The 27737-nt window shown below is 44.7% G+C and overlaps 1 protein-coding gene across 1 annotated transcript in view; it reads right to left on the bottom strand.

The window, feature by feature from the left end:
* Nucleotides 1-27737, bottom strand: part of LOC121280052 (dynein heavy chain 5, axonemal-like) — a 336766-nt gene that overhangs the window by 305557 nt on the left and 3472 nt on the right. The window contains exon 2 of the mRNA XM_041191681.1: nucleotides 15435-15677. Coding sequence (XP_041047615.1) covers nucleotides 15435-15677 — 243 coding nt within the window. The remainder of the gene's footprint in view (nucleotides 1-15434; nucleotides 15678-27737) is intronic.

The raw sequence follows: 27737 nt of genomic DNA, 5'->3' as shown, positions 1-27737 counted from the left end.
AGATCCTTGGGGGACATTAGAGGTGATGGTGCAGAAGCAGGAAGAGAAGCCAATGCAGGTGATTCTCTGGCAAAGACTGGATAGGAATGAAACCAGGTGAGTGCAGTTCCACCAGTTGGGCAACATAGAAGAGGCGTTAGAGGAGATTGCTGTGGTCAATCATTTCAAAGGTTGCAGACAAGTTGAGAAGATGAGAAGGGAGAGTTTACCTTTATCACAGTTACATCAGAGTAATGTTTTGATTTCACTTTCCTACTGCTATAAACTGTGGATTTGTCAAAAAAAGTCACTGATGGTAACTGTGACCGTACCAAGTTCACATGTGGTTGATATCACTACTGCAATCCACTTGAGCTTAGGGCTGCTTGATAGTGTATTGGCTCCTCTACCTCTTTATGTTCATCACAATTTAACTCCATAGGCATCTTACAGTTGAGCAATGCAGTTTCATACCTTCCATTCCCCCGAATGTATACAATTAGAGGACTCACAGCATGAGTAAGACCAAGGCAGGAGGACTTTGGATATTAAGCTGGCAGTGACTCCTTTCATAAGTCATTGGTTTTCCACTGCTTTTAGTTAGCTAAAGCAGGGCAGCTTTAAAAGAATGTTGAGTCATAGTTGGACATTAGAAAGTTGTAGTGTAAAACATCCTACGGCCATTTCACTTAAGATCTCTGAGGAAGGAAACATTCATTCCACCTATCTATGGCTGGAGTCCAAAGGTAGAAGCCAGTGGTGAGAGGATAGAATTTAAATGCATGACTCCATCAGCCTCTAAACAGTTCTTTTTAACATTTGTGGAAATTAGAAAAATGACCATTAACTCGCCTTTCCTTACCATCTGTGAAACATTCAAAAAAAGGCCAACAAGGGGAGGTGGTAGCATAATGGTATTGTCACTGGACTGGTAATGTAATGACCTAGGGTAATTCTCATGGACCTGGGATCAAATCCACCAGGGCAGATGGTGGAATTTGGATTCAATATAAATATAGAATTAAAAGTCTCATGATGACCATGAAACCGTTGTCGATTATCATAAAAGCCCATCTGGTTTGCTAATGTCCTTTAGGGAAGGAAATCTGCTGTCCCTACCTGGTCTGGCCTATATGAGACTCCAGACCCACATGCAATGTGGTTGACTCCTAAATGCGCTGTGAATAAGGGCAATTTGTGATGGGTAATAAACACTGGTCTGGTCAGCAATGCCCACATCCTATGAACAAATATTTTTTTAAAATAGCTAGCTGGTCCCATGATGCAAACCACATGCACTATTTGGTTTCCCAATGAAATATCTGCGTTACTTTAACATCAGTATCAACCTTTTTATTTTAAACATTGGCTAGAAAAATAAGCTACTTGGCCAAATTTCAATATAGTAAGATTGTAACTTCAATGTAGGGTATCCAAAGTAAAGAACACTGGTTGGAGCTTGGTTTTTGTCCATTCTCAACCAAGCAAAACCACAAGTGTCAGAAAATGCATATATTATATCTCAAAGTTTTCAGTCAGGAAAGTCTGGAATACTTAAGGTTTTATTCCCTTTAATGGTGTCCAAGAGTCTCACTTAAACCTTGGCATAAGTTAAGCTGTGAACAACAAACAAAAATATCTGAATTGATTTTATATTTGTGGTTAATATCAAATGTATAAAATTATCCAAAAAAAAACAGCTCTGAAAATGAAATGTAACATAAAATTGCCTCAGAAACTACTGTCAAAATTTCCTAGTTATTGTAGGGAGAATGAAAACTTCTACCAAGTTCTGAGTGGTAGGTTCCAGACAACTCATCCCAGGGATGAGTCTGCCCAAGTTCATTTCGCCTACACCCAAATTTCACCTACACCATTTGACCTATTGATCTATTCTGCATTCAATACCTGTAAACAGCTTGATAATGATGACTTATTTTACAAATTTGGGAATATTTTTAATTTTGATGCTGACATGTTAAAGCAGTTCTGAAAGAGATAAAAAAAACTTTTTTTCCCATTCGTGTCAATTAATCCAAATACATCATTAATGCAACAGCAAATTTATTTTCCAATAGGAAAGATTTCTAACCGTACGAGACTTGGGATAATTTACAGAAATCACAGAGGGGTGAATTTGTTTTTGGGAGACAGTGCAAAATAGGTGATTTGATTCACTCACCCTTAATATATCTCTGACAACTTTCACTGATTTCAACGTAAATGAAAATCAGGTAGGGTGTTTAATGGGCAGATGATTCAATGTTGACTATTTTACATTATTGCCCAAAGTCAAAAATCAAATTTATCCCCAGTATGTTAGAACATGATAGAGTATGTAGGTTAGCTTGTGAATCAGTTTCCAATTACAGCTTTAAAGCCACTGGAATATTTTTCAAATATGCCAGTATGCAGAGGACTGATTTTGTGGGGTAATGGGGGTGGGGGGGAAACAGGAGCCAGGACTTATTCCATGTCCCGAACCCAATCTCAGGAGGAAACAGTCACCGGCCTGGGAGTTTCACAGAGATTCTCCCTTAATTGGCATCGAGACAGCTTCCCTGTCCAATTAAAGGCAGCAGGCAAAAGCTCAAAGATGGGGTACCAATCACAGGGCTTCCAGCTTGAAAGGCACAAAGGTTATAGTAAAGGGTAAATAACTGAGAAGGCACTTCAACTAACTTTATCAAGGCACTTCTCGTCAACTTTATTAAAGATTTAAATAAAACTCAGCAAAGCTGCCAGGTCACTGCTGAGGGGAGAGGGGGAGAAATCCTTCTACATCTGCAACCAGGCAAGCAAGGAGGGCCTGGGACTGTCTGGAGCACTGATTCCCTGGCCTGCTGCTAGGTGTCCACCTCCAGGTAGCTGAACTACATTTCCACACCCCATCAGCACAACAGGAGACTGGAGGCCAACTGGATGATCCCATATGGGTGTTCCGAGCCTGCTCATCTTGCCAGTACGATTGCTGGCACAACCGTCCGGGAGATGGCCTTCTAATTAGCTGCCCCTATGCTTACCGTCCTATTAAGGATGTCAAACGGGCCAGCCAGAGAGCCAACAGTGATGTCAGGCCAGCAATCCTACAGGGAGAGGTGGGTGCTGCTGAGGCAGGCAGGAAAGGGTATCACAACATGGATGGGCCTCTGGATGTGCCCCTGCACAGACTTCATGAAACAAAGAGGCCCAAAGCCAGTAGGGACATCGAGGATAGAAAACAAACCCCTCCTTTCATCTCCCCAAGCTCATTATTAGAGCATGGACCTTCTTGCTCCAATGGCCCCCTGGCCTACTACAGGCAGGCCGCCTTGACTGAGCTGGCACCCTCGATACACTGCAAGGGTCTGTTCTGACATCAGTAAAGTACTGGTGCTGGTGCAAAGTGACCCCAAAGCAGGGCCTTAATTGGACCAATTGGCTGTCTGCATCTGTGGAGTGGGAAGCCAACGCTGTTCCCACTGCTGGGAAATTGCCCGGGAGATGGGAATGCATCAGGGAGCCACCCTGATGGGGGTCCCTCCCCAGCACCAGTAAAATCCAGCCCATTGTGTTTATCCAGCATTTTCTAGTTAATATTATTTACTTGTGAGCTATGGCAGTTGAAATTATTAAGCTCTTCAATCATACATTTTTACATACAAATATGCTTTCACTGGGATCAATCATGACTGACAACACTGGCCAATTTTCCTCTCCAGAGCGATAAGGCCTATTGTAGTGCACCTGACGCCCCACTGAAATCAACACAGAATGGGAATTAAACCTGAGATTTTTGTACAGCTCAGATATTCAATTCATTAACTCACTGAGCCATTCAGAGAGCTACAAGTACTTCAATTAGGATATTAAATAATTTCACTATCCTAAATTCTTTTGAAATGATTTCAAGATTTTCTTTATAGTAAAACATTATTCGTGTATATTAAATGAATGGTGTGGATCTCCAATCTTTGGTACAAATGGTGGTCTAAGAGCAGGGTCCCAATGCAGTTCACAAATAGATAGTGTGGCTACTGAGTTACTGCAAAACACTTAAACACTCATACACCATGCCAATTAATAAAATGACACTGCCACTGATCATAAAGGAAGGTTCAAGGTTATTAAGAGACTTATCAATTGATGTATCTTTATTGTATTGCAGGTTTAGTATTTCACTCGACAATTAGCATTATCAAGACAACTATCCTTGTTTCTAAGCTATTACTGAACTGATACTTCATCTGAACAATGTAAATTTCACAAAGGATGTCCATGTGCAATGAGGAACATAAAAAATAGATTATTTTAATCATCTCCTCTTGACGTCATAAAGAAATCTTATCTTTACATCACCTTTTAATCAGAAAGCTGTTTGAGGTCCCCTGCAGGGCATTTTAATGAAATCAATCCCACTGAACATCAAATCTAATTGTGCCATCAGAATTACTGTTGGACAATAATGACTGGAAAAATGATAATGAACACATACTTGTTACATTAATGTATTGCCTCTCCGTATAAAATAAAATGCTGCACAACCACATTTTACATCCATACTGTAAAAATTTACCAATTAGTTTGGGACCTCGGTTAAGGAGGAGGATGCATGTCAAACAGGTTTTCCTTCTGCTTGTTATCCAGTGATATCTGAAAAAAATTGTTTATGTGTGGGTTTAGCTGGGGGGTTTATCCTAAGTATTTTCATTGGGTTCAACATCACTGGCTGCTCTAAAACCAGAGTTTGGTACACTGGGGATCAAACTGTGCCTTTAAACTGAAATTCCACCCCTCATGTTTCGAACCCACCCAGGATTACAGGTATCTCCGGGACATAAAACGTTTCTCGGACTGCTGTTCCCGTCACATTCTGAAATCCACTCTCAGTGCCATGCGCCGCCATATGAACACACTCGACCTCTCCCTCCAGCAGCACCGCCGTACCCTTTTTCAAAGCTGCGCGTGCCCCCAGTTTCATTTTATCCTTCGGCTCATCCGACGCCTCAACAAGAAACTTTTTCTCTTTCTCTCAAGTGCTAAGGAACGCAAGCTCCAACAACTCATCGACACCAACACCCATCTAGGACCCTCCACCCCTGCCTGTCCCTCCGTCCCCACCCCATCTTCCAATCCCAACCCCAGCCGTGTATTCACTATACCCCCTGACCTTCCCCTCTCCGATGCTGAACGTTCAGTGCTCAGCAAAGGACTTAGTTTCATACCCTTACGCCCTCACCTCAATGAATTTCGGGCTCGGCATGATACTGAACTCTTCTTCCGCCGTCTTCGTCTCCGGGCTCACTTCTTTGGGCAGGAGTCCTCTCCCAGTTCAACGGATCCTTTTACCCATCTTCAATATTCTCCCTCCACCTGGACCCCTCCCTCTGGATTCTTACCTTCTCTCGATCTTTTCATTGAGAACTGTCGGCGCGACATTAGTCGTCTCAATTTCTCTGCTCCTCTCACCCATTCTAACCTGTCTCTCTCTGAACTTACTGCACTCCATTCTCTCAGGTCCAACCCTGACATTGTCATCAAACCCGCTGACAAGGGTGGTGCTGTTGTTGTCTGGCGCACTGACCTCTACCACGCGGAGGCTGAGCGTCAACTCGCAGACACTTCCTCCTACCTCTCCCTGGACCATGACCCCACCACTGAACATCAAGCCATTGTTTCCAGGACTGTCACTGACCTCATCTCCTCTGGGGATCTCCCTCCCACAGCTTCCAACCTGATAGTTGCCCAACCTCGGACGGCCCGCTTCTATCTCCTACCCAAAATCCACAAACAGAACTGCCCCGGTAGACCGATCGTCTCAGCCTGCTCCTGCCCCACAGAACTCATTTCTCGTTATCTTGACTCCCTTCTCTCTCCCCTTGTCCAGTCCCTTCCCACCTACATCCGTGATTCCTCTGACACCTTACGTCACATCAACAATTTCCAGTTCCCTGGCCCCAACCGCTTACTCTTCACCATGGACGTCCAATCCCTCTACACCTCCATCCCCCACCAGGATGGTCTGAGGGCCCTTAGCTTCTTCCTCGAACAGAGGCCCGAACAATCCCCATCCACCACTACTCTCCTCCGTCTGGCTGAACTTGTTCTCACGCTGAACAATTTCTCCTTCAACTCCTCTCACTTCCTCCAAATAAAAGGTGTGGCTATGGGTACCCGCATGGGCCCCAGCTATGCCTGTCTCTTTATGGGGTATGTGGAACATTCCTTGTTGCAGTCCTACTCCGGCCCCCTTCCACAACTCTTTCTCCGGTACATCGATGATTATTTCGGTGCTGCTTCATGCTCTCGTCAGGACTTGGAAATATTTATTAATTTTGCTTCCAATCTCCACCCCTCCATCATTTTCACGTGGTCCATCTCTGACACTTCCCTTCCCTTCCTTGACCTCTCTGTCTCAATCTCTGGTGATAGACTGTCCACCAATATCCATTACAAACCCACCGACACCCACAGCTATCTCGACTACAGCTCCTCACACCCCACCCTGTAAGGACTCCATCCCATTCTCTCAGTTCCTTCGCCTCCGTCGCATCTGTTCCGATGATGCTACATTCAAAAACAGTTCCTCTGACATGTCCTCCTTCTTCCTTAACCGAGGTTTTCCACCCACGGTCGTTGACAGGGCCCTCAACCGTGTCCGGCCCATCTCCCGCGCATCCGCCCTCACTCCTTCTCCTCCCTCCCAGAAACATGATAGGGTCCCCCTTGTCCTCACTTATCACCCCACCAGCCTCCGCATTCAAAGGATCATCCTCCGCCATTTCCGCCAACTCCAGCATGATGCCACTACCAAACACATCTTCCCTTCACCCCCCTTATCGGCATTCCGTAGGGATCGCTCCCTCCGGGACACCCTGGTCCACTCCTCCATCACCCCCTACTCCTCAACCCCCTCCTATGGCACAACCCCTTGCCCACGCAAAAGATGCAACACTTGCCCCTTCACTTCCTCTCTCCTCACCGTCCAAGGACCCAAACACTCCTTTCAAGTGAAGCAGCATTTCACTTGCATTTCCCCCAACTTAGTCTACTGCATTCGTTGCTCCCAATGTGGTCTCCTCTACATTGGAGAGACCAAACGTAAACTGGGCGACCGCTTTGCAGAACACCTGCGGTCTGTCCGCAAGAATGACCCAAACCTCCCTGTCGCTTGCCATTTCAACACTCCACCCTGCTCTCTTGCCCACATGTCTGTCCTTGGCTTGCTGCATTGTTCCAGTGAAGCCCAACGCAAACTGGAGGAACAACACCTCATCTTCCGACTAGGGACTTTACAGCCTTCCGGACTGAATATTGAATTCAACAACTTTAGGTCGTAAGCTCCCTCCCCCATCCCCACCCCCTTTCTGTTTCCCCCTTCCCTTTTTTTTTTCCCAATAAATTATAAAGATTTTCCTTTTCCCACCTATTTCCATTATATAAAAAAAAACCCCCACTAGAGCTATACCTTGAGTGCCCTACCATCCATTCTTAATTAGCACATTCGTTTAGATAATATCACCAACTTTAATTTTAACACCTATGTGTTCTATTGTACTATTGTTGTTGACATCTTTTGATGATCTGCTTCTATCACTGCTTGTTTGTCGCTACAACCACACCAACCCCCTCCACCTCTCTGTCTCTCTATCTCTCCGCCCCCCACACACACACCTTAAACCAGCTTATATTTCAGCTCTTTCCTGGACTCGAACTCAAGTTCTGTCGAAGGGTCATGAGGACTCGAAACGTCAACTCTTTTCTTCTCCGCCGATGCTGCCAGACCTGCTGAGTTTTTCCAGGTAATTCTGTTTTTGTTTTGGATTTCCAGCATCCGCAGTTTTTTTGTTTTTTTCTCTGTGCCTTTACCCATGCTATTTCTAAGTAAACATAGCAAGATCCAGTGATTAAACATTGGAACCTTATCACAGTGCTCTACTTTATTGTCTGTCCAGCAGGTCAATGTGATGCTTCTAGTGGGTGGGTGAAGAGAGTTAGTATGCCTTCTGTTTTTATATGTTAGTTTGCTTCTCATCTTCATCTACACCACTGGCTCATAGCAACATGAAAAAGAAAGCCAAATGTGTAAGTCCCTCTCTGTCAGTACACAGCATCATTGGCAAGTCCTCTGCTGTGCCTCCTCCTGGTGACACACAGAAACCGGGCCCCTCGCAGCCTCGGATTAAAGCTTCTGAGGAACTCGGAGGAGGTTTCACCCCCAGGCATGTAGTGTGCAGGCCCACTGGCATGTAGACACGACCTGGCGCTCATGAACCAAACTACCACCTATGGGTGAATAGCTCTATTGCCTTGTAGATAGCCCGGGAGAGTTGAAGGCTAAGGAAGTAAAGCCTGGCAAAAAATCTGGAATGAAACCCAAAGGCCACTGATATCTAAATATATTATCTTTCCAGCAACTCCTGAAACCAAGCTGCTGCCAGACAATGTGCTTTGCATTGCTTTCAATCCAATCGGTGAGGTCGAGAGGGGGACCTGACGTTTGAGCAGTCCAGGGTCCCCAAAAGAGTTCCGAAGAAGAGTCATGTTGGACTCAAAACATTAACTTTGTTTCTCTCTCCACAGATACTGCCAGACCTGCTGAGTTCTTCCAGTTTTAATTTATGTTTTAATTCCCTATAAATATTTCACAGGCTTTTGCCGTAGAGAGGACACTCCAATTTTGCTGTGTTAACATGACACGGAGACAGCAGTTACGAGTAATAAGCCCAACTTGATTGGACAGCCACCGCCCATCTCAAGTCAGGCAGCCCCAAACTTGCAAGGTGCTGACCTGCCGCAGTACATCTGCTTCAGTTGGTGCTTAGAGTTTAGAGTTTCTGCTCAACAAGTAGACCAATTCCATCGCACCAGGCAAACAAACCAAACAAAAGGAAATTAAGAAGATGTGAACATCAGAACTATGTTCATGGAACTAATAGATGACTAGCAGCTGGTCGATAACATGCGCAAGACAGCTGTGAGCGATATGGAACTTGATAGGCTGAACGTTGACATAATTTCCCTACAAGAGACAAGGCTCACAGAGTTGACCCCTGAAAGAAAAACGTTACACGTTCTGCCCAACTAGCAGGGGAAAGAGTTCAGAGGAAATGCATGAACTCCATGTAGGCTTCGCTGTAAGGAACTCACTGGTCTCAATGATAGAACCCCTCACAAATGGTTCAGAGCATGTTCTCTCTATCTGCTTCTCATTTCAAATAGAGCCAGTTAGCATCATGACAGTCTATGCTTCAATAACATGTTCCATTACAGAAGCGAAAGACCAGTTCTATGAGGAGCTTGACACTGCTATCAGAAGAATCCCTAACACCTTTACCTACTTTAGGATTTTAATGCAAGAGTGGATGTGGACCAAGAGGCATGGACTTCATTCCTCAGGCATCATGGCATGGGAAAGATAAATGCAAAAGAGCAGAAGTTACTTGAGCTTTGTTGCTACCGTGAGCTTTCTGTTATCTGGCATGCTCCAGGAATGAGAGTTGCTGCTGTAAGCCAAAATACTCATGACCCATCCCTCCCAACCTTTGTTGCCTAATTTCTGCTTAAGTTTTATAATTGTATAAGTGTTTCTCTGAAATGTGTATATGATTCAATGTTTTGTGGAGGGGAGACAGAAAAATTACAAAAGAGGCAGGCTGTTAGTGGTTTAACAAGCTTTTGAAACTGACATGTCTTTGTGGATCATGGTTCATGTTTCTTTTGTTTCAAGTGTGGCAGGTGCCCTGTTTCAAATCAATGGGATCACTAAACTAATTATACGTGATGTTTGCAGTCTGAGAAACCATTGTTCCTGCTTGATTCAAATAGATGGGATTGTTAAATTAATCATTGTCATATAATGCTTGTGGTCATGTTGTAATTGAATTATTGTGACTGAATTGATAAGTGACCCTGCATGTGGGGCAGCTACTATAAAGTCAACACTTGGCCAAAATAGCCAAGTGGTTATGGTACTGGGCTTGTAAACCCAAGATCAAGATTTCAAATCTCACAATGGCAAACTATGAAACAATGTAACTTCATCTGAAACAGATGGAAACGGATTTACTCAAAAGAGTATCAAGAGTTCAAATCTCACAATGGCAAACAATGTAACTTCATCTGAAAAAACAGATGGAAACATGTTTGTACTCAAAAGAGTTACACATAGCTTGGCCTAAATAGCCAAGTGGTTATGGTACTGGGTTTGTAATCCCAAGATCAAAAGTTCAAATCTCACAATGGCAAACAATGTAACTTCATCTGAACAGATGGAAACATGCTTGTACTCAAAAGAGTTACAATCTCAGCAGGGACCACTAACATTTGAGCTTGGCTTAAATAGCCAAGTGGTTATGGTACTGGGTTTGTAACCCCAAGATCAAGAGTTCAAATCTCACAATGGTGAACTATGGAACAATGTGACTTCATCTGAAACAGATGGAAACAGGTTTGTATTTGAAAGAGTATCAAGAGTTCAAATCTCACAATGGCAAACTATGAAACAATGTAACTTCATCTGAAACAAATGGAAATGGGTTTGTACTTGAAAGGGTTACTACAAGGTCAAGATAAGCAGAAGAAGGAACTAAACTAAGCTGCAAAATGGGTCACACTACCAAAGCTAACCAGAAGCATTTGTGGATAAGGACCTGTTTGATTTAAACTTTACAAAGTCTGGGCATGATTGATTTAAACTTTATGAAGTCTGTAGAACTTGTGAAAACAATTCTTTTGACTGAACTTACAAACCCTATCAGCACATATTGACACCAGAGGTTACAACAAAGTAAAAGTTGAACTTAAAAGGAGGAGATCACACAGTCTCTGTGCAATCGGGTAGGAACAATGTGGTCAATCACTCAAAGACGTGGAGCGATGGGATGACGCAGAGTGACCGGCCAGCAAAGTCTGCTCCCATGCAAGGTTAACTCAGAGGTTCGGGTATTGTAAGTGCAACTTTTCTACGAACTGTTATTTGCAATAAACTTTTCCATGGTTAGTAGAAACAAACTGAATCTGATCTGAGCATGTATCATCCAGACCAGTCCTTGGTTCAAACATGGACAAAAGAGCTGAACTCCCGGTATGAGGTGAGAGTGACTGCATTTGACATCAAGGCCACATTTGACCGAGTGTGGCGTTAAGGAGTCCTAGCAAAACTGGAGTCAATGAGAATCAGGGGAAAACTCTCCACTGGTTGGAATCATAGCTAGCACAAAGGAAGATGGTTTTGGTTGTTGGAGGTCAATCATCTCAGCTCCAGGACATCACTGCAGGAGTTCCTCAGGGTCCAACCATCTTCATCAGCTTCATCAATGACCTTCCTTCCACCATAAGGTCAGAAGTGGGGATGCGCACTGATGATTGCACAATATTCAGAACCATTTGCAATTCCTCAGATGCTGAAGCAGTTCATGTCCAAATGCAGCAAGAGCTGGACAATAACCAGGTTTGGGCTGACAAGTGGCAAGCAATATCTGCACTGCACAAGTACCAGTCAATGACCATCTTCAACAAGAGAGAATCTAACTATCGCCTCTTGACATGCAAGGTATTACCATCACTGAATCCCCCACTATCAACCCATCCTGGGGGTTACCATTGACCGGAAACTGAACTGGACTGGCCATATAAATACTATGGCTACAAGAACAGGTCAGAGGCTCCGGATCCTGCGACGAGTAACTTACTGCCTGACTCCCCAAAGCCTGTCCATCATCTACAAGGCACAATCCAGGAATGTGATGGAATACTGCCCACTTGCCTGGATGAGTGCTGCTCCCACAATACCCAAGAAGTTTAACACCATCCAGGACAAAGCAGCCTGCTTGATAGGCACCACATCCACAAACATTCACTCCCTCCACCACAGACGCACAGTAGCAGCAGTGTGTACCATCTACAAGATGCACTGCAGGAATTCACCAGGCTCCTTAGATAGCACCTTCCAAACCCACAACCACTACCTTCTAGAAGAACAAGGGCAGCAGATAGATGGGAACACCACCACATGGAAGTTCCCCTCCAAGTCATTCACCGTCCTGACTTGGAAATATATTGCCGTTCCTTCGCTGTTTCTGGGTCAAAATCCTGGAACTCCCTTCCCAACAGCAATGTGGGTGTACCTACATGACATGGACTATAGCGGTTCAAGAACACAACTCACCATCATCTTCTCCAGGGCAACTAGGGATGGGCAATAAACGCTGGCCCAGCCAAAGAAGCCCACATCCCGTGAATGAATAAAAAAAAGTAAGGTTCCGAACTTAAAAGTAAGATTTTCACATCCTACACTGGGTAATCAAATATGCCAGTTAACTAAGGTGTAAGGTGAGTTCTGCATTTTCATCCAATAAGAAAGCTCCAGGGTGATCACACAGTGTTGAGATCTCATGAGAGGTGCAGGATTGTGCAAATCTTGTAGGTGTTGCCAAGGGAACATGGTGCTGCAAAACACTGGGAGGCCGAGATCGGGGTGAGGGCAGGGTAACAACTACGCATGAGTTTGACATCTCCAGTCAAAAACAGACCCGACAGGCCTGACCCCAGAATTCCAGTTAATAAAAATTCCAGTTTTTAAAGTGCCAGGTAACAGAAATTTTACTATAACATTTTCTTTCAGTACATGCCATGCCATAAGGTATCCTAGAGAAATCCAGGATCAGGACATTGGCACCAACTGGACCTGATCACAACCAGACATGGCTCTCTCAACAGCACTCTCACACACGTGGCTACCACAGTGCTGACTGAGATATGGATCACTTCCTGGTGTGCATCAGGGTTAGGATGCAACCCTGGAAGCTTTATCATTCAAAGCAGAAAGGCCATCCTTGTATCAAGTCAGCCATACTACCTCCCAAGGTAAGAAGCAACAGTTCTTCAACTTGATTGAACTGGAATTATCTGGCACAGTAAGCAAATGCAGAAAAATGCTGACAAATTTGAGGCTAACATCACTGATGTTGAACTATCATTGAAGCCACGCAATCCACTGTCACAAATTAAAATAAACATCCAAGCAAGAAAACTCTGAAAATACCAAGTGCTGCTCAAAATTATGTCCAAAAGACTGCTAGGAACGGCACCAATGACTACTGTTACAACCTTGCCAGAATATCCGGATGTCCTTTGGCATGGGGAATACTAGGGGCATGTATAAAGGGATCAAAAAGGCATCGAGTCCATTAGCAAACAAAACAGCTTCATTAAAAACAAAGACAGGGAGGTCATCACTGACTATGAGAAAAATTGGGAGATGGTTGGAACACTGCCTTGAGTTGTATAGTATTTTGGGATTGCAAGCTCTGCAGCAGCCATGGGGCTCGGACTGAGTGCTAACAGCCGCAAGGCGCCTTTAAATCACTGAGCCTTTATCTATTGGTGGACATGGTCTAATGAACAGATCTTTGAGGCCTAATTGCTGCTGCAAAAAAAGCCTGTAAAAAGGTACAAATTTTTTTTAAGTTTAAACAATTCCCATCACATGGAACACCTCCTGCCATCCACCTGCTCAGAGACTAAGCACGCCCACACCCCAGCAGCTGAATCCAACCCTTCCCCCAGGATCACACAAAGTCTGAGGCATTAAGATGGGGTCACACCAGGAAAACGTTTGGGAAGCACTGCTCTAGGAAGAATATGGTCACCAAGGAAGCTCTTGACACCATGGAGGGCCTGCTGTCATGAAAGGGCTGGATATCAAACCCACAGTGGAGGAGCTTTGCAAAGCTATTGATTTGCTTGCCATTGGCAAAGCTCCAGGTGATTATGCTATACCACCTGAACTCATCAAGCATAGAAAACTTGCACACATGCAGCATCTACACAAACCTCTCTGTTTCTCCTGGAGGAGCGTACAGTGCCTCAGGGATATCCATGATGCAAAAAATGTGACCCTGTACAAGAATGAGGGCAACTGCAGCAATTGTAACAAATTATCAGCATCTCCCTTCTGGGCATCATGGGAAAAGTATTTGCCTGTGTTGCCCCTGTCAGACTGCAAATCTTGGCCGAACACATCTGTCCCAAATCTCAGTGAGGTTTCAGAACTGGAAGATCCACAATTGAAGTGATCTTCTCAGCTATCATGGATGTTGCTGGATTGATACTAATACTCTGAACTCAACATACATGAGTGTTAAACAATGTTTGTTCCATGTATTCCACACATTAGTGCTACAAAATAGCCTACAATCTATCTGCCTATCAGGTGTATTCTTTGCAATTTGCTGAATCAACAAACAATGCTTAATTTTAAACAAAAATAAAAATACCTGGAAAAACTCAGCAGGTTTGGCAGCATCTGCAGAGAGGAACACAGTTAACGTTTCAAATCCGTATGACTCTTCAACAGTTATCTTAGTGCTTAATTTTATCCTTGTGACTGAGATCAGCAATGTAGAATTCAATAAATTGTCTATTTTAAAAAAAAAATTCATATTTGTCACATTAGACATTTTGCGAAGACAGGATTGAGCTGGACTTTGATTGCTGCTCTGTCCCCGCTCCCACAACCCATCCCCCCACAATAAACTGAATCACTTGACTAACACTTACTGCATAGGATTGCATGTGAAGACTGATCAATTGGATCAGGTGCTGGAGGATTCCAACAAGGGTCAACACTTACAGGAGACAAGGAAAGAAAATTGTGGGGAAGGGGGACACTTTACTTACCTTATGTAACTTACAATGTAAACATTAACTTTGGAATGATTTTGCAATTGATCATGTGGCTGGATTCAAAAAGTTGACCACTTTTGCATGCTAAATCAGTAAGGACTTACTGGCAATCCTGTCTGGGTGAGATCATTTGGTTAGTATGCTATAAGGACCAATTGCTGTTATTTTTTTAGAAAACGAAGTGGCAATGTAAATTAGTAACAAGGTTCTGTAAATATTTTAACTGCTGGGCTTGTAAACATAGGCATGAACATGGGACCAGGACTAGGCCAATCAGCTCCTCGAGCCTCTTCCGCCATTCCATTAGAGCATGGTTTATCTGTATTTTAACCCCATTTACTCACTTTGATTCCACATCCTTTAACACGCTTCCCTAAGAAAATTTACATTGGTCTAACCTTAACATCTTTTTGTGTATGAAAATTCCAGATTTTCACTGTCACTTGTATGAAGAAAAGCCTTCTGACATCAACCCTGAATGCCCAAGTTATATTTTAAGGTCACTGGGGGAGATGGTGGCATAGTGGTAATGAGCCAGATTTTTGCAGAGTTGTGAAGACTCCATGGCCTATAAAAATGGTGGGCAGGACCCGGATGTGGAAGTCCTGCCCCCATTTCTTCCAGGGTTTCAATCTCATTTCCCAAGGTTCCATTCCCCTGGATTCCCAAATATGCATACTAGCACCAAATCACAAGCACAACTTCAGCTCTTCATCCAGGGGAAGCATCACACTACTGCTCCAAAGGGGCACCTTTGCCTCAACAACTCGCAGCATGGAGTCACCAACCTTCAGCTGTCTTCTTGCATCTTTAAGGCTTCTTCTGAGTCCTCTTTGATTACCAGGGCTTTCCTTGAGCCCTTTCCACTTAAAGTCTGCTACTCGCACCTTTTTCTTATTTTGAGCTTTTTTCTCTGTCTCCTGTCTCTGTGACTCTTCATTTGGGGCCTCTCTCTGTTCCCTCTCCCTGTCCGCTTTCCCTTGTCCCCTGCCAAAGAAACTTCTTCTCAAAGGCACTCCACTCCCAGTCATCTGACAAGGGTTTTCACACTGTTTTCTTATGCACAAGCACACTGAGCCCAAAAAAACATAAAACTGCCAATCTGCGCATGTGTAGCCCACTCCCAGAGAGAACACGTGAAAAAACTCCAACACTTGTCAGGAGCTGAAGTTACTGATGTCTGCACTCTCCAACAAAGTAAGTTTTAGAGTTCATAATACCTTTTCCCTTGGAAAAAAAGCTTCACTAGAATGCAGGTTTCTGTAGAATGGTTTTACAATTTCTTTACAAGAAGTAATTAACATCATAAACTTCAAACATAAACTTCTAACATAAAGATAACCTTGTCATTTTGTTGCACAGTTACATATCTTATATTATAAATATATCAAGGCTTAATCAAAACATAAGCGAGTACATGTAACAAGTAGGATTAGCAGAATTTAAACATCGTATAATTATCATAATTCAGAACTTGCATTTTTTTCCTGCCTATTCTTTAACACCACAAAGAATGTTCCACAACCCAATTGTCCTCCATTTCATTAACTGTAGGTATACAGTTCATCTTCTGAACTCAAATGTGGTAACTTCTCATTTCAAGATAATAAGGTCAGAATGGCATCTTTGTGCACCAACAACTCATTTCTCTTCTGATCAAAGTCCCTTTTAGCCATTTCAAGGATGTTATTGAGATGCTTTTTATGTTCGCACAAAAGGGGCTTGGTATTCCTGCTTGGTTTGGTCTTTCAACATTTTAAGATCTTGTAGTTTCTCCTGGTCCCATTCCAAATGTGTCTTATTTAATTCACTTCAAGCAAAGTTAACCACTTCTTCACTCTGGATTTTTCTTTTTCTTTCTAATACTTTAAGTCCTCCACACAATTCACAAACCATGTTATCCCAATCCTCTCAAGGTTTTAAATTATCTTTTGTGAATTGTCCACTTGGTTAGATTCCAGGTGCAGTACTCTGTGTCTCAATAGCGGCAAGCACTTGTAATTTGGTGTCTGCTGTCATTGATCCATCCAGGTCACTTTGCGGTCTCAGTTCCTTCCATTAAAAATGTTCACTTTGCAATTCAGCAGGCACTTCTATTGCTCCTGTAAAGTCCATTACTGAGGTGGATACACCAGTATTGTTACTCGGGTCAGTTCTTTGCTCAACTGGATCACAATTGGACAAGGAATTTTTATTCACAGGAACAACTTCGGAACTGTGGCACCCCACCTTAGGTTGTGGAAAAACTCTACTGCCCACTATATCATTACCCAGTATAACGTCTACATTTGCAATAGATAATTTTGGAACAACTCCAACCACACAAGTCCCCTCCAGCAGAACACAATTTAAATTTACTTTATGCAATGGGTAAGGCATATCCTTCCCTTCAACATCTTGTACTAATACATTCCAATTCAGTGGACTTTCTGAAGAAAGGTCCAAATCCTTTGTTAACAATAAGCTCTGAGCCAAACCAGTGTCTCTCTGGATAATAATTTTCTTATGCACTTTCTGGGACAAAAATTGAGTGACTTCCCCTTCCAATACAAACCCTTTATAATCTTTTTCAATTCTATATATTCCTACTGTAAAAACATTAGTAGCAATGCGTTTCTCACAAAATTCACTTTCTGGTGCAGCTTTGTCTGTGGGAATTCCTGCCACTTGCACTGTTTTAACATCCATTACCTTTACTGGCATTATCATTTCAAAGACTCCTTAAGCATTCCTACTACTGCCACTGCTTTACCATTCAGCTTCCAACAATGGGCTTTAACATGCCTTGTCTTATGGCAATAAAAGCATACTGGTTTATTTGTATCCCTTTTGTTCTCTACACTATAATTTATATTGAACTTCTGCTTCTTCCATAAAGCTAGACTCTCTCCTTTTCCTCCAGCTTCCCTGTGGGTTTACAAATAGATATCAACAGCCCCCTAACTGCCTATGTGATATATCATATCCATCTGTCAGAACCGCTGCTTCCTGTATCTTAGAAACATTACAGTCTTCAGTAAATTTAGGCAATAGACAAAGATTCTTTATTATATCAAAGCTCGGAGTGGGACTCAATTCTTCTTCTGTGTCCCAGACCGCTGAGGGAGGCAAAGAAGGAGATCGCAGGGGCTCTGACCCAAATTTTTAATTCCTCTCTGGCCACGGGGAGGTGCGAGAGGACTGGAGAACAGCTAGTGTGGTTCCGCTATTTAAGAAGGGTTGTAGAGAGAAGCCAGGAAACTACAGGCCAGTGAGTCTCACGTCAGTGGTAGGGAAACTATTGGAGAAAATTCTGAAGGAGAGAATCTATCTCCACTTGGAGAGGCAAGGTTTGATCAAAGTCAGCATGGCTTTGTCAGAGGGAGGTCATGCCTAACAAATTTGACTGAATTTTTTGAGGAGGTGACCAGGTGTGTAGATGAGGGTAGTGCAGTTGATGTAGTTTACATGGATTTTAGCAAAGCCTTTGACAAGGTCCCACATGGGAGACTTATAAAGAAGGCAAATGCACATGGGATACAGGGTAATTTGATGAGGTGGATTCAAAATTGGCTTAGTTGTAGGAGACAGAGGCTGATGACAGAAGGATGCTTTAGTGACTGGAAGCCAGTGTCCAGTGGCGTATCACAGGGATCTGTGCTGGGTCCCCTATTATTTGTCATTTATATAAATGACACAGATGACTATGTGGGGGGTAGGATTAGTAAGTTTGCAGATGACACAAAGATTGGCCGGGTGGTTAACATTGAGGTTGAGTGTCTTGGGCTACAGGAAGATATAGACAGGATGGTGAAATGGGCAGATAAGTGGCAGATGGAATTTAACCCTAAAAAGTGTGAGGTGATACACTTTGGAAGGAGTAGTTTGACAAGGAAGTATTCAATGAATGGCGTGACACTAGGAAGTTCTGAGGAACAAAGGGACTTTGTGTGTGTGTCCATAGATCTCTAAAGGCAGAGAGGCATGTTAATGAGGTGGTGAAAAAGGCATATGGGACACTTGCCTTTATCAATCGAGGCATAGATTACAAAGTAGGGAGGTCATGTTGGAGTTGTATAGAACGTTGGTGAGGCCACAGCTGGAGTACTGTGTGCAGTTCTGGTCGCCACATTATAGGAAGGATGTGATTGCACTGGAGGAGATGCAGAGGAGATTCACCAGGGTGTTGTCTGGGATGAAACATTTAAGTTATGAAGAGAGGTTGGATAGACTTGGGTTGTTTTCGTTGGAGCAGAGAAGACTGAGGGACGACCTGATCAAGGTGTACAAGATTATGAGGGGCATGGGCAGGGTGGATAGGGAGCAGCTTTTCCCCTTAGTTGAAGGGTCAGTCACGAGGGTACATAAATTCAAGGTGAGGGGTAGGAGGTTTAGGGAGGATGTGAGGAAAAACTTTTTTACCCAGAGGGTGGTGATGATCTGGTATGCATTGCCTGCGAGGGTGGTGGAGGCAGGTTGCCTCGCATCCTTTAAAAAGTACCTAGGTGAGCACTTGGCATGTCATAACATTCAAGGCTATGGGCCAAGTGCTGGTAAATGGGATTAGGTACGTAGGTCCGGTATTTCTCACGTGTCGGTGCAGACTCGATGGGCCAAAGGGCCTCTTCTGCACTGTGCAATTCTGTGAACTACTAGATTCTCTTTCACTCTGTATCCTAAGCTTCTCTCAGTTCATGATGTCTGATTTCTTTCTGCCTTTGAAACTTGAGCTCAAGTTTTCACATTTTCATTTCTTTCGCTTTTTCTTTTTTCTCTTTTGCCAATTCAAGATTTCTCATTTCCATTTCTTTGTCATTTCTTTTTCCTATTCAAGAATTTTCATTTCTTTTTCTATTTCAAGCTGCTTCATTTGCAACTGAATTCTAGCTAATTTAGCTGAATTGCTATGGGGATTAATCTTTTCCTTTCAATCCTAGATCCTCGAGCCCTTTTCACTTAAACTCTGCTACCCACAGCCTTTTTCTTAACTGGAGACCTTTTTCTCTGCTCCTCTCTATTTTAACTTAAAGTAACTGGGACCTGCCTCTGTCTTCTGTCTCTGTGACTCTTCTTTGGGTCTTCTCCCCTCTCCTTTTTGGGCCTCTCCCTGTCCCCTCTCCTTTGTCCCTGCCCAGGACACTTCTTCTCCATGGCACTCTGCTCCCGGTCATTTGACCGGGATTTTCATGCTGTTTTCTTGTGCACAAACACACCGGGACAAAAACAAAGTAAATCTCCCAATCTGCGCATTTGTAGCCTGCTCCTCAGCGGTACATGCGCAAAAGATCCAAGGCCCAGCGGGAGTTGAAAATAATCTGTTTCCGCAATTACAATAGCAATTTGTTGACATTTCCCCAAAGTGTTATTATTATGCCATTATTAATGCTTGACTGTTATCCACAAGTAATAATTATCTCAGTGGGGGGGTCCTAAATTCACAATTTGATTGACAGCTCAAAGAGATTATTAAAGGATTAGCTTTAATGTGGAGTTATGAATACATGTCTGTTTTTATAAATACTTAATGGGGTTTTAAATTTTTGAATGGGCTTTCATGAATGGAAGTGTTTTTTAATATCGTGACACCTGCAAATTAATATTTAGATGCTTATTTCATCTCAAAATGGTTTCTGAGGTCTGCACATGGTGGATACTGGAGGGTATAAGGGGAAAGGGCAGTGGGCAGGGGGCATGAGTTGGTATTAAATTGCCATGAGGTTATAAGAGCCCTGAGGGTGGGTGCGGGCATGGGTTGAAATGAATTGGCATGGGGGCATGAAGGTGGCATGGGAAGTGGGCGGGAGATGATGGGGTGTGAAGGGTGAGGGCTATAGGGTCTAAAAATTTAGGGAACAATTGGAATGAAGTCCCAGCAAACTGAGGCAGACCTTCGGCAGTGCAAACAGCACTGCTTCAGAAGTAATTTTCACCAAGCTGTACCAGACACTGAGACTATCAGTACAACCCAAAACTGTAACATTCATACTTTTTGAATAAATAATTTTACCTGAAATCTTTCTCACTTACCCCGTTCTTTTCCTAGCTCTCCATTTTCTCCTGGTTCCTTGCAACAGTTTTCCCTTTTGCTCCCTGATTTCCTTCACACCTATACTATCTGAAGTTTAGGAGAATGAGGGGTAATCTCATTGAAACATACAAGATTCTAAAGGAGCTTGATAGGGTAGATACGGGGGTTGTTTCCCCTGGCTGAGGAATCTGGAATGAGGACACAGTGTCAGGATAAGGGGATGATCATTTAGGGCTGAGATGAGGAGAAATTTCTTCATTCAAAGGGCTGTTAATCTTTGGAATCCTCTAACCCCAAGGGTTGTGGATGCTCCATCACTGAATATATTTAAGACTGAGATAGATTTTTGGTCTGTCAGGGAACCAAGGGATATGGGGAGCTGGAAGGAAAGTGCAGTTAATGCTGAAGATCACTTATATTGAATGGCTGAGCAGGCTCAAGGGGCCATATGGTCTGCTCCTACTACTACTTTTTCTATTATGTTAATATATCCAGTTTCTCTCTATTCTCCTCAGCTCCCTTTCTTTCTCAATTCCTCCAGTTTTCCTTTTCCAAGTAGTTACCTGCTTCTCCTTTGTTTCCATCAGACAGGGAATGGAAGGTGCACTGCTTCAGGTACAAGTCACACGTCCTTACAATTCTGGACAGCCAGAACACAATTCAGAACAAGTTCACATCGGGCACATTGCTGAGATCACCACAGTCCTGTTGTCTTTCCCGTTGTCTCCTTCTCATTTCAGGAAAATTTTTAATACACAATATACACAATTATCTCATTACTTAGGTTACTGGTGCATTTTGTATCGAACAGCATATGTTGACCTAAGGTAGGCTCGCATTCCCAACAACTTTGGCTATTCTGCCTTCAGCACTTGGCTGAGTCTTTGCCCTCATGAAATATTTGTGAGGTTGGAAGGTCTGCTCTTGAGTCTAACCTTTCAAAGTCATTCAATGCAAATAAAAGCCAGTAACGTGATGCATGATAACACAGTCATCTGTGAAGCTAGCACTCAATTCTGACAGAATCATTCAAACGGCTGTAGCTTGTGGGTTTTTTAAAATCTTCTATAAGGAGAACTCTTAGGACCACCATCCATTATCAAAAAGAGTGAGATAAACTGCAAATAAATTGCCATAAAGAATTGTAAATTACATTGGCTACAATTTCATATCATGTAAAATTAGTGGGACTTGATAGGTCAGTGTCAGTAGCAGCAGGAAAAGCATACGATTCTACATAATTTAGTAATAGATTTTCAGAGATGTGGAAAGCTAAGGGTTGAATTTTCCATGCCCCCTGGTGTCGGGCATGTTTGGCAGCGTGAGTGGACAATATGGCAAGAAGGCCAAAAACCGGTTTCAAAATGTAATGAAACAAGTTTGCAATCATCCGCTCTGCCAGTCCATGGCGGGCCACATTTTCCACCACTGGACATCGGGAACTTCATTGTAAAACATCTGCATATCATTATAAGCCCAGCTCGCCAGAATCATCCCCCCCCCCTCACTGGATCATCTAAGCACGTCGGCAGCAAAACACACAGGTGCAGAACATGTCTTGACAAGCGTGACGCTCAGAAGTCGTGACTTACAGACAGGGCCTTGCTCACATCACAGAAACCTGAGGAGCAGAAGATGCTGGACCCCGACAGCAACAGGACCCTGGAGGAACATCCATCGCCTGCAGGGTGAATTCTGATGGACATAGCTCTGCCACGAAGCAGCTCACAGAAGGTGGAAAGTCACCATTGAGTGCCATGGTCTTGGCCATGGTCTGCAATGGATAATCATCCAGGGGATGGAAAGAAAAGTCCAGCTGTGTTTGGGAGAGGAAGATGTACCTGGGGGTGGGTGAGGAAGGTGTGTCGAGGGTGGGGGGTTGAGATTGGGAGGGGGCAACGAAGGTGTCGGGGGTAGATTGGGAGGGGGGAATGAAAGTGTCGAGGGGAGGTTGGCAGCGGGGATAAGGATGTAGGGGGTGAGGTTTGGAGGGGGGAACAAAGGTGTCTGAGGGGGTGAGGTTGGGAGTAGGGGAGGGATTACGGAGGGGAAGAGGGGGTAACGGGAGAGAAGATGGCAACTGGGAAGCTAGGTGTAAGGGGCATGGAAGTTGTATGGGAAGGAGTCCAGGGAGGAGGAAGGAGTCCAGGGAGGAGGAAGGAGTAAGGGTGGAAGAAGAAGTAAGGGTGGAGGAAGGAGGAAGGGTGGAGGAAAGAGTCAGGAAGGGGGAAGGGGTAAGGCTAGTGGAAGAAGTAAGGCTGGAGGAAGGAGTCTGGAGAGGGGTAAGAGTAAGGGTGGAGGAAGAAGTAAGGGTGCTGTATGGAGTCTTGAAGAGGGAGCAATTAAGGGGGGTGGGGGAGGAGAGAGTCTGGAGGGGGGAAGGAGTTTGGAGGGGGGATGTCCAGGTGCACATGCAAGTGAGGGGCCTGTGGAGTTGATGACTGCCTACTGGGAAGCGAACTGAGGGTGGGCGTGGTAGGCAGTAATGGTGAGATTGGCATAGGGCAGTGAGGTGGTAGGGTGGGAGGGTGAGGGTGCAACAAGGGACGATCTGGGTGGTTGGTGGGGACTCGGAGGCTAACACAGATCCTGGGGGTGGGAAGGAGGAGGTCAGGGAAGCTCATGTGGATGGGGATGGAATTTTCAGGAAGGAAGGGAACTTGTACATTCACCTCAATATCCCTGAAAGAGTTGTGGCTGGTAGGTGACAGTTGGGAGGTGGAAGATGATGCCAGGGAGTTTGACAGTGATAGGGGAAAGGAAATGGGTGACAGGAGAGGGGAAAGGATGGGGAACCTCAAGAAAAACTGTAACAGTACCATGCTGGCTAAATCGAAAGTAAAACGAGAGTCCTGGCAGGCGAGAACAGTTGCTGCATGGGAGTGTGATCAGTGGATGGGTGGAGATGCAGGTCAGCTCAGAGGGACAACTGAAAGCAAACCCCAGCAGGCAGTATTGAAAATGCTCAGGACGTTGAGATGAGTGCAATGTGAGAAGGATCTGCGTGCGTGGGAGAGTGCTTGCACAAGGCTCCTCAGAGCCTGCCACACACAACTTCTCCTTCCAGAATCACTAGTGAGTTGGCTGTGTGCAGCTGAGCTGCTAGTGGAGTAGTGGGGGTGGGGGGGGGAATAGGAATAATCCGGGGGGCTGGGAGGCGACTCACAAAGCCTGTAAGTGAAGCTAAAAGATACCATTACACATTATTCAGTGAAAGTGAATATATTTTCAGGTTGTAAAGTGACCAAATGTGTTCACCCATGCAACCAACTGTGATCCCAATATCTTAAATTTTCTACGCCTTAGACTTCTAGGTGCTGCCCTGACATCCATAACAGGGGTGGTGACAGCCTGTACAATGATTGACCCTGTTGTCTCTGGTGACTTTGGCATGGCTCCTCTGGACAGTTGAGGCCTTGAGGGCCCCAGCTTGTTTTGGCTGTCCTCCTGTGGGCCAGCTGCTCCCTCTGCAGTGACAGGGGACAAGATTGAGGGGGGCACAGGTAAAGGGGACTCAGAGGGAGAGGACAGCCTCTGAAGTTCCTGAGTGGATGACCCAGGGTTGTCCAGCTGCCGTACCTCCTCCCTTCAGGTGCCCACAGGCCCTGACTTGTATTTGTGGGGAAAGAGCACCTGGAGGGATGTTTCCCTCTGGCATTGCCACTGTAGGAACTCACCCATGGCTACCACGTTGGAGTGCAGGTCTGCGCACATCTCTGCGTTCTGCTGGACCAGGGTCTCCATGGCATCTGCCATCCTCCCCATGGAGACTTCCATACGCACACATGTGGACACCACTTCATCAGAGAGCAGGCAGATGCTCCCCTCCAACCCATGCACCACTCTGTTGAGGGCTTCCAACAGATCTGTATGATGTTACCCCGCCTTCTGCTGACTCTCCAAGTTGAGTTGGAAGGCCGAGTACAAAGGCTCAACATGAGACTCAGGCTTCACAGATGCCTCTTCCCAGCAGTCCTCTGAGTGCTGGGGAGCTCGGCCAAGCCTGCCTCCCCCTGCTGCAGACACATGCCCATGCAGTAAACACCAGATTGTGAACCCGAGCCTGCCCTAGGTGTATATCCCACCGAGGTGTGTCTCTCTGCACTGATGAAGGGCATGGGTAAGCACAGTGATGGGTCTTTCAGGCTGCTTATTTCCAGCTCTTCAATGAGGAGGAATCCTCTAGGCTGGAGAAGGGAACCTGGATAGAGGTGACGGATCGGCAAGATCCTCACGTGGGTGTTCGCCGTCGACCTCACTGGCGCTGCAGGCATGGTCCATGTCTTCATCAGACAGTGCGATGGCATGCTCCTCAGAGAGAGAGTGAGGGGCCTATTGTGGGCCACTTCACCCTGGACTGGGACCTCTCCTGCTGCTGTCAGCCAGCTTCTCCTGCATGAAAACAGGTGGAGAGAGTGTGAACAGGACAAATGGCACTGCATAGAATGTTTGTGTGGTGAGCAGAACCTGGACAGGATGAGGACGTGAGCTCAAGAGGATATGAGTCTGATGGAGGTGTGAGGTTGTGTGCGAGAGTTAGTGGTCTTGTCCCTTGAGATGTGAGATCCCTGTGGATGTGTGATGGGTTTGTGAGCATGTGAGTTGAGAGTGATGAGAAGAATGACTTACCCTGGCAGAACAGCTGAGACCACTTACCCTTTTTCGGCACTGGGTGGCTGTCCTGTTTTGTAGGGCATTGGCGCTGATCACTACTACCACTGCCTCCCATGCTGGATTGATGACCTTGCTTGCTGGTCTTCGCCCAGAGCTGGGGCAGAAAACATCGTGACAAGCCTCCACAGCGTCCAAAATGCGCTCAAGGGATGCATCATTAAACTGGGGGGCTGCAGTCTTCTTGCCTTTTGGGGCCATGTCTTCTGTGCAGCAGTCCTAGGCCAGAAGCACTGAAAGGTGTGTGCACAGCTGCACTTTAAATATTGCACCTCGTGTAAGGAAGTGGTGAGGTGATGGCATGGCAGGCAAATAAGACCCCATCCGCCATCGAAACAGCGTGTTTCTCAGGAATGCATGTTTAATGAGGTGGGATTGGGATGATACAGCGTGAAAAGCTGCCATTGCGGCCAGTGGATATAATGTTCTTTTTGCTGCCCACCATCGCACTTAGTACAAATCGAAGACGAGGAAGAATTTCCTCTCTGGATTACTGAATAGGTTTAAGGCTGAGTTAGATAGATTTTTGATTGACAAGGAAGTCAAGGGTTATGGGGGACAGGCAGGAAAGTGGAGTTAAGGCTACAATCAAATCAGCTATGATTTGCGGTTGCGGGATGGATGGTAGGAGAGCAGAAACACTGGAGTAAGATCAATGATCCAGCATCCACTGCTCTCTGTAGAAGAAAATTTCAAAGACTAACAACCCTCTGAGAGAAGAAATTGCTCCTCTTCTCTGTCTTAAATGAGATAACCCTTATTTTTAAACTGTGTTCCCTAGTTCTAGATTTCTCCATGAGAGGGAACATCCACTCAACACCTATCCTGTCAAGCTCCTTCAGAATCTTATATGTTCAATAAGAACACCTCTCATTCTTCTGAAGTCCAATCTGTATCAGCCCAACCTGCTCAACCTTTTCTCAAGAGATAAACTCTTCATCCCAGGAATCAGTCTTCTCTGAACTGCTTCCAATGCAGGTATGTCCCTCCTTAAGTAAGGAAACCAAAACTGCACACAGTATTCCAGGTGTGGTCTCGCCAATGCCCTGTACAGTTGTAGCAAGACTTCCCTACTTATATACTCCATCCTCCTTGCAATTAAAAGCCAACATTCCATTTGTCTTCCTAATTACTTGCTGTACCTACATGCTAACTTTTGTAATTCATTACAAGGATGCCCAGATTCCTCTGAAGCACAGCATTCTGCAGTCCCTCTCCATTTAAATAATATTCCACTTTTCTATTCTTCCTGCCAAAGTGGACAACCTCACATTTTCCCCCATTATAGTCCATCTGTCAAAATTTTTGACTACTTACTTAACCTAGCCATCTTTGTTTTCTCCTCACAACTTGCTTTTCTACCTATCTTTGTATTATCAGCTATTTGGTTGCAATAATTCATTGCCACAGAAGGCTGTGGAGGCCAGGTCATTGAGTGTATTTAAGACCAAGATAGATAGGTTATTGATTGGTAAGGGGATCAAAGGTTACAGGGAGAAGGCGAGAGAATGGGGTTGAGAAACTCATCAGCCATGATTAAATGGCGAAGCAGACTCGATGGACCAAATGGTCTAATTTCTGCTCCTATGTCTTATGGTCTTATCGTCTCAATACACTCAGACCATTCATCCAAGCCATTAATATAGATTGTAAATTGTTGAGGTCCAAGACTGATCCCTGCAGCACTCCATTAGTTACAGCTTGCTAACCCGAAAATGACCTATTTATCTCAACTCAGTTTCCTGTTAGTTAACCAATCCTCTATCCATGCTAATATATCACCCCCCAACCCCATGAGATCTTATCTTGTGCAATAACCTTTTGGCCAGGGTTTCCCAGTTGGCAAGCAGGGGTTGAGGCCCACTCGCCGACGCGTAAAGTGACGCGGGATAATGTCGGGTGGAACTCCTGATGTCACCCCGCCTCATTTCAATTTTCAGGTCAGCGGGGGCTCAGCCAAATCAGCTGTGCACCTGCCAACCTGTCAATGGCCTACTGAGGCCATTGACAAAGTAATTAGTGGACCTGCCCAACCAACCTTAAGGTTGGCTGGCAGGCTGGGAGCCCTGGTGGGCATTGGAGAAAGCATGAAACCTCATCCACAGTCGGGATGAGGTTTCATGTAGGTTCTTAAAAATTTAATAAAAGCGTAACTCAAAGTGATGACATGTCCCAACTCATGTGACAGTGTCACATGGGGGGACATGTCAGGGAAATTATTTTTTCTGTTTTTAGCATTTTTTAATGTGGAGCCAATCTCCCTGAGGCAGCACTTAGCCTCAGAGAGATGAGTGCACTCTTTCATGTGCTCTTTTGCGCGCATGCTCATAAAATCGCCCACCCCCCCTTCCCTCCCCCTGCACCCACATAGGGAACGCATAGCGCTTCCTTACAGACGTCACCCTGGGCGGGC

Source organism: Carcharodon carcharias, chromosome 7 (genome assembly GCF_017639515.1).
Source record: "Carcharodon carcharias isolate sCarCar2 chromosome 7, sCarCar2.pri, whole genome shotgun sequence".
NCBI classification, from domain to species: Eukaryota; Metazoa; Chordata; class Chondrichthyes; order Lamniformes; family Lamnidae; genus Carcharodon; species Carcharodon carcharias.
Note: the sequence above shows the minus strand (reverse complement) of the source record. Positions and strands in the feature narration are given on the sequence as shown.